Source organism: Hyaena hyaena, unplaced genomic scaffold (assembly GCF_003009895.1).
Source record: "Hyaena hyaena isolate Hyena2069 unplaced genomic scaffold, ASM300989v1 scaffold_1426, whole genome shotgun sequence".
Taxonomy (NCBI): domain Eukaryota; kingdom Metazoa; phylum Chordata; class Mammalia; order Carnivora; family Hyaenidae; genus Hyaena; species Hyaena hyaena.
The window spans coordinates 291,512-299,930 of NW_024082064.1; the positions used below are offsets into that span (position 1 = coordinate 291,512).

At 37.5% G+C, this 8,419-nt stretch overlaps 1 protein-coding gene across 1 annotated transcript; it reads right to left on the bottom strand.

Moving 5' to 3' along the window:
• Positions 1-224: 224 nt before the first annotated feature.
• LOC120225557 (transmembrane protein 230-like) lies at positions 225-1,223 on the bottom strand. The gene has a single exon (XM_039223747.1). It carries the CDS (start codon positions 1,186-1,188, stop codon positions 715-717), a length of 474 nt encoding a protein of 157 aa, XP_039079678.1. The 5' UTR covers positions 1,189-1,223; the 3' UTR covers positions 225-714.
• Positions 1,224-8,419: the final 7,196 nt, after the last annotated feature.

The window sequence follows — 8,419 nt, forward strand, 5'->3', positions numbered from 1 at the left end:
AAATCCCTATTTTACAGTGAAGTATTAACACTTTGGGGAACACTTATGTGGCATGTTGATATAAATACTATATTTGACCCATACTGGCACCCAAAGCAGTAGGAATTATGGTCCCAGACTCTTAAGTATTAGGATAATTTGTCCAAGGTCATACAGTTAAAACATTGGTATCTGGGATTTAAAACCACTTCCAACTCAACACAACTGTATTGCTCTCTTTATAAGTTGATACTTTATTTTACCAAGGTATCCATAGGCTGCAAAGTTGGAGATAAGCATGAGGGATAAGATACTCAGAAATTTTCCAAATTACTTAGTAATATGAAATCAGACATACTGCATTTTTCCATTTGCCACCAGATAAAATTATCAATGAGAACTGCTTAACAGAAATGTTCAGCTCTAAACAGGGTGGTGGTGGCAACATTTTGTCCTACAAAATAATTTTCACTTCCCCCTTCAATTAACAGTGCTGTTCTTCCACTATGCATATCTGCGTGGGAATTTTTGTCAGGAGTTTTAGCCCAGGGCCAGGAAAATAAAAATGGGGCATTTCCTAGCTTCCTATCTGGCTAATTGTAAGCTCAATTAACATTCTGGGCACGAATTTATAAAATCTGGCCATAGTTTTGCTAAGTATCTACAAAGCTGAATAATTCCTTCGTCCTTAGGCATAGATTTCCACAGCCTCTGCCAAATGCCTTAAAGCTTCGCTCAGCCCATTCTGTGACTCTTCTTCTCCCGGCTGCGGTGGGGACTAGTCATCACCGTCCGGAAGGTCACTGTAGGAGCAGCCTGGCAGCGTCGGTGTGCTCTGCAGGCGGTGAGCAGGTGGTAAAACCCAGGCAGGGACACCAGGATGCCAACAATCGGAGTGGCAACAGCCCGGTTGGCGCCCACTTTGCTGATGTAGCCCGCCAGCAGGAGGCAGCCCACGGCAGGGAGAAAAGCGCCCCTCAAAAACTGCGCAGCAGCACAGGCAACGGCCTTGTAAGGAATCCTAGTGGAGTTTTTCTTAAACTTTAATAAGCAAGATTTCACTGGACTTCTATTTGATTTAAAGCTACCTTCAGTAGGTGAAGTTTCCTTCTGACGGTCAATGTGTCCAATGCCAGTGCCAGAGAGCTTTGAGTATTTTACTTTGCTACTGGGGATCCCAGCAGCCACGTTGGTGCGACTGGGGATCATAATCCACAGGGTGCGTGCGGAGCTGTCCCACTGCCACACAGTGGGCAGGGCGTCAGGGCCCACGCGCCCACCCAGCGGCTGCCTAGACCCACGTGGAGGCTCGCCTTAGCATCTCTCACTCATCTAACTCTGCCTAAAAAACTGTTTCTGCAAGATTGCTGCGTTTTTGATGGAATTCCTCGTTTATTGAGCAAAGTTGTGATTCCTTTGCTAGTCTGATATTATATTGGCTGTGTTATTTTCTTAGGGCAGTTCTAGTGAACTCTGATTCCTTTGACATAACTGTTTAGATTGAGCAGATTAGCTTACATTCAGTAGATTTCATTCGGTCACTTTCATAGAATTTCCATTTTCTCTACATGTTCATAAGCACATCCTATGTTTGCCTCTCTTCCATTGGTCTAACATACAGCACACCTAGCTAATCTGATCAGCCTCCAAGGGCCAATTAAAGGAGAGAAGAGATGTGAAAGTTGGAATCAAACCTGGCTGAAATTCTGGCTCTGCCTCTTATTAACTGTAAGCTTATTCATTGCGCATATCCAAGAACCTAGTTCCTTCTGTAAAAGGGGAATTGTAAAATGCAGTGCAGGAGATTATTGTGAGTACTTACTTACTGAATGAAGGATGCAGACTGCCTTGCTTAGAGCAGGTGCTCTCCACAGAACTCAAGTTCTGATATGATCAAGGGCAAGGCATGCCCAAAGACTTTAAGACATTTCACTCCTAAGGTTTAGCTCCTTTTATAGATAACAGCTTTCCTGCATCTCATATTGTCTCATCATTGAATTGACTGCCTTGTGGGAGTGGCGTGCCCTTTAGAATGGTACGGTTTATTTAGGAGTGGTGTGGTCTTCTGTTAGGCTGTTGCAGATGGGGTTCCTTCTTCCTGAGGGGTTGAATTGGAGACCTCTAAATTCTCTCTCAGCTCCTGGAATTTGTACCTGAGCAGCAGCCTCTGCTTAAAACTTTTTTTTTTTTAACCAAACAACTGTAGTATTTCTCCCACTTGTGTGCTGTATGCCATCTTTTTACTAACCTATGCCTTTATACTAGTTTATAATTCAGCTTAAAATTTTCACCTACTACATCCATTATCCTATTTAATTCAATTTAACCTCTCTCCTTGGAATGTGCATTTTAAATTCTATGAGTGAGTATTATTTTTTTTAAGTGTATTCTTTTATATTTGGGATTACTTCATTACCCAAACTAGAATATAAAACTTCTCTGTGGGAGTAATGATAAATCTTCAAAATCCTCTCAACCATAGAGAGAACCTAGCATTGAGCTTTTCATTTTTGTAAACCCAGTGTTTGTTGGTTAAATTTACTACAAATAGAATATACACTACTTAAGAGAGTTCTTCCTATAACTATTTATATTAAAGTCTGACTTTTATTTACATGGCATTTTCTAATGTACAATCTCTCCTTTCTAACATCTCTCAGAAATACAAAGTTTGATTTGCATTTTTGACACCAGGTCACACAGCTAGTTAATATCAAAGCTAAGAATAGGTTATATGTAGATGATCTTCAAACTAGAGGCAAATCATTTATAATGGATTTGAAATTTGCCTTCATTCAAACTTGTGTTATATGTCTATTATCAGATTTAGTATGAACTAGATGATAGAAACATGTCTCAAACATGTCAGTTATGGGCTGTAGAGACCAGACTTTTGCATTATAAAAGAGAAGAGCAGTCATGAGAGATCTGTTTGAGAAAAGAGACTTAAACTGAGGCAGAAGAAGGCAGTCTCATTCCAAATGGCCACTCTCAAGGATACAACCCAATTTCAGTGGGATCTTACTGACCCAAAGGAAACGTATACCTGAGGTTGTGATTGTGCTCACGGGAAACAAAAGGAAAAGATATTAACACAAGGTATAAACTGTAGAACAATACTGGAATTCCAGAGTTCAGAGGAGTTGATAATTCATTACAGAAATATATTTCAGTGACTCAACATTAATATATTATTTTATTATATTTATCAACTGGAGTGATCCTTATCATGTTACTGCTCACTTAAACAATGCGGTTAGTTTGTTTTATTAATATGTAAGTAATCAATTTTTAAGTTTAAAAGTATAAGCATAAGTAATCTCAGTACTCATTTAAAATAGCTTAGAGTCCAGACTTTCCCTGAGATTATGTGACCATTTAGTCAATTGTTAATTAGGATAATTAAGGGAAGAACTGAGCTTTGTAGACTTAACCCAGGAACTACTTCAAACTACTCTAATCTCAAACTGGCAGAGATAAAGTAAAATTATTCATATACCTCAAGGCTCTCAACAGAGTATAACATATCTGAGCAAAATTCACTTGCTTTTCTCTGTTTCCTCCCATCTCTACCCATCACTATTACATACAATTATTGGCAATTAAAAGCAACAAAATCATGTTTTACTATAGTGTCCCCCCCACTTAGCCTATATAAGAGATACAGTAGAGGTGACTCAAATATTTTAATGAACTATGCTTTACCCTGTCAATAATGTGTGTGTGCATGTGTATATGAATGTTCACTCTAATTAACATGATAATACACTGATAAATCCATTTGTCTTGTCTCTTTCTAAGGACAATTGGAGATTGGAAAAATTGTATGACTGTATCACAGAATGAGAGATTTGAAAAGATGAAAAGTCTTCCTATTAAATTTGTCTGGGATATTAGTAAAGGACTTTACATTCAGGACAGCAGAAAATCACCTACAACATGTGTGCATTAGAATTACACAAATATATAAAACGATACAGATGCTTTTTTGGTTCTTTGATTTTTTTTTTTTGGCCCTGCATTTGCTTCTTCTTTTTCTTTCTTTAAATGTTTAATTACTTTTGAGAGAGAGAGAGAGAGACCAAGTGCAAGAGGGGGAAGGGCACAGAGAGGGAGACACAGAATCAGAAGCAAAGTCCAGGCTCTGAGCTGTCAGCACAGAGCCTGACGTGGGGCTCAGAGTCACGAACCATGAGATCATGACCCGAGCGAACTCACCAACTATGAGATCGTGACCTGAGCTGAACAGACGCTTAACCAACTGAGTCACCCTGGCGCCCCACCTTTGCTTCTTTTAAACTTTGAATTAAATTTTAGGCATGTTTTCCCCCTTGATTTGATGGTATAAACTTGGAACTTAGCTATTTGGAGGAGACAGATTTCATACTTCTTAACTTACAGACTATTTTTAAACTCCTATGCCTCTATTTAACAAGAGAGAAAAAACATAAAAATATGGCCCTAATGGAAAGACTGTTTCTATAGCATCCTTTCATGAACATAGTCTTTCAAGTTTTAGCTCTCTGTCTCTGTAGAATGAGTCACAATGGTTCTCTTTTTTCCTTTGAAAACCAAGTCACACTCATATCTGTCAGCCATTTATGTTTACCATCATTCCAAAGGCCTTGAATACCTATTATCTATCTTTGTTTCCTTATAGCCTTTTTTTGTTTGTTTTTGCTTCCCTTTTATTGCAGTAGCTCCATGATAGCTTACCATACAAGAGCTACTTTGGTTATTTCTTACTTGTGGAAAAACTTAAATTAAATGACTGAATCATCTGAATTAGATTTGGTCTGGTTATTCACCCATGTATAATTCTGCTAGAGCAGTAGAACTAAGCTATTGGTAATAGTTATCCTCCTCTGCCTCACTCAGCACACACACATTCACACACACACACACACACACACACACACACACACGTTAGAAAGCCTCCTACAGGCTACAATACAAATTGTTCTGCAGAGAATGAGACAAGAAAGGGTTAATAGACTTTTCTTTGTCCAAGATTTTTCAGAAATTGTCTGTTCAGTAAGATACTTTCCATTTAGGAATAATTGTTATGAATACCATAAATGATTTTGGACATCTGTAATTACTTGGATTTAAAACATTTGAACACTGCTTTTCATTCATATACACATACGCTCTTCATAGTTTGCTATTAATTTGGAAATCCATTCATAACTTAAAAAACAATAGTGACGATATTAGTATTTTCTTATCAGAAAATTAGTTGTAATATATGATAGGCTTATGTGTTTATTCACTCCTAGTTTTATTAGACGTTTATTTACTAGTGTTTATTTCCTTTCACCCTAGAGTCCTTAGGTGATTTTCCTGGAATCTGTCCTCAAATCTACCTTTTCTCTTGGTTATCTATCCTTTACTGTGTGCACAATGATCTCTGGCCACAGTGAACTCCTTGGTGATTCACAAAAGTAACAAGCTCTCCTCATCTTGTAAGCTTTTATAATTCCTACTTTTTCCCCCAGGAATAATTACTCTCCCTTGTCTGCCCAGTTACTTTTATTTCTCCTTCAACCATTAACTCATCAAATATTTGGTTCATGACTACTGTGTATCAGGCACTGTGATATAATAGTCAATCGTCAAAATTCCTTTTCTCATAGATTACTTGGTATCAGGATGAAGGCAGAGAGAGGAGAGATGCTAAATAAAAAACACAAGTACATATAAAACTATAGACTGCACTAAAGTAATATAAAAAGGTAAATGAAGCAATAGCACTGTAACTGCATGACCTACTGTAAGAAATCAGGGAAAATTTCTTGCAGAGAATACAGACCTGGGTGAAAGGCTTATTGATCAGAAGGAGTGTGGCACTGTAGAAATTGACAGGAGACAAAGTGGCTGTAGAAGAGAGAATGGAAAGGACAGCAGTGTGAGAGCAGCCTGCAGTCAGACCTGGGTCAGCCACACATATAGGCCAGACCTATGGTCAGTTATTTTAGGCCTTAGTAGGTCCTGAGGTGGAGGATGCATAACTCTGTGTGTCCACTCCATCACAAAAAGTGACTTTTAATGGATGCAAATTTAAAAATCTGCCTTGATGTCTAAGGAACCTGGGATGGAATTGAACCAGGGACAAATGAATCTATTATAGATATGTGACGTAACACAACTGAGTGGGATGGGGGAAAAGGATCTGACCTAAATATTTTGTCTAAGTACTGTAAAATTAAAGACAAAAAGAATGCCAAAAAAATTGTACTCCGTAATTTTTTTCTCATACATGTATGATTTAGCAATTCTTAAACTATTTAATGTGTATACTGGGGTCAAACAAATCAAGTGTATTATAGGTATGTGTTTCTTACTCTGAAAAAAAGAAGACACATTGGAAATCTTTGTACTATCTTTGAAAAACTTCTGTAGGTATCTTATTTAAAAATAAAAAGTGTAGGGGCACCTGGGTGGCTTAGTCGGTTAAGCGTCCGACTTTCGCTTAGGTCATGATCTCGAGGTTCGTGGGTTCGAGCCCCGCATCGGGCTCTGTGCTGACTGCCAGCTCAGAGCCTGGAGCCTGTTTCAGTCTGTGACTCCCAATCTCTCTGACCCTCCCCTGCTCACACTGTCTCTCTCCTAGAAATAAATAAAAAACATTTAAAAAAAATAAAAAATAAAAAGCGTATTGGGGCACCTGGATGGCTTAGTCGGTTAAGTGTCTGATTTTGGCTGAGGTCATGATCTCTCACTTCTTGACTTCAAGCCCCACATTGGGCTCTATGCTGACAGCTCAGAGTCTGGAGCCTGCTTCAGATTCTGTGTCTCCCTCTCTCTGTGTCCCTCCCTCATTCACACTCTGTCTCTCTTTTTCTCAAAGAAGTAAACAAGCTTTAAAAATTTTTTTAAATAAAAACCTTATTGATATCTGTGGGTACCAGACTATCTATAACAACATTGTAATTGTCAACAACCCAACTATATGATTCTTTTGCACTGATTTGACTCCTTAGTTATATCCCAGATGAACTTCATGGGAAAATCTTTCATTTTGCTTGAGAATATTCTGTCAAATCTTTCATTTTGTTCCTCAGTCAAGTGATATTTCCAGTCTCCAATTGTACCTAGTGAGACAATAATATGAACAGCACTTAGGTGAAGAAGTAGCACTATCAAGATCACTGGTAACTGACACATTTGAACATGTTTATTCATTATCCTTTTTGAATAAAATATTTGTTCAGGAAGCATTATAATCCGCACCTTAGAAATGAGGAAATTTAGGATCAGATGTTAAGTGAATGATCTCCCAAGCTCTCAGTTAGTAGAAAAACCTATTATTCCAATTTTCAGCCTTTTGTACCAGAACCATCTGACATACTTCCATGATATGCAAGGCATTCATTTTGACGGTGAACTAAAATATTAATTATTAAACAGTAAATCTTCACTTCCATTGTGTTCAGTCTCTAGGTCTAGCTCATTCTGTGTTTGTTCATTATTAATTGAGCATCAATATCAGAAAGAGAGAAATCACAAGCTCCTTTCATAAAAACTATGTAGCCATAGGGATACTTATCTCAAGAGAATCCTATAAAGTTAGTTGATAATAATAAGAAAGGCACAGACACAAAATGTATACGTTTGAGAATGTGCTTAGTACTCTCCTTTAATGTCTTTTTCAAGGGCCATAGCATCATTTGCTTTTTAATTTTTACTAAACATTTTTACTTTTTATCATATTTATTTTTAAAACAAGCACCTTTAGTAACAGACAAGCACCTTTAGTAACAGATCCTAATGTCTTATAGGTCTTTAGATAAATAGAGATGAATCTGTCTGACCTTTATAAAAAAAATTTAAGTATCAGATGATACATGCAAACTGTATCAAGAAGTTCTTTTAGAAAACTTTATCCAAAAAGTATAGGTGAAAATGTTCTAGATCCATACTCTCCAGACAGTCTGAGTTCTGGAAGAATCAGCCTATTAAAGATAACATCAATTTGGAGTATAATTCATTTTATTTTACTGATTATATTGCATTTAGAAAGGTTGGAACTGGTATGGTTCAACTAATAGTGATTAATGTCTTGAGCATGTGGCAGTAGCTCACATAGTACAGTAATTTCCAGGTCTCTAATTGTCTGCTTGGGGGCAATAATATGGCTTCATTCTGCTTGTCCCATAAGGACCTTCATTTATGCAGGGAAGCCCCCCTTATGCCCAACAAAGATGACTGGAGACAAAAGCCAATAAACTCCACAACATATTTTTTTGGCAGTATTCTTTCTCTCTTTTACCTTGACCCAGGTCTTAAAGTAGCCAACAAGCTGATATTATACCCATTTACTTATTTATATGAACTTGTACTCCATGTGTCATTTATGAAAAACTTTTCCTATCACTTTAGAATTCAATGGTCTCCCTGAAGTCACTCCCTACAGTTCTAGAAGTGTGACTCATTTTGA

Coding starts and splice junctions, on each gene's coding strand:
- LOC120225557 (XM_039223747.1), bottom strand. CDS start 1,188: ATGATCCCCAGTCGCACCAACGTGGCTGCTGGGATCCCCAGTAGCAAA.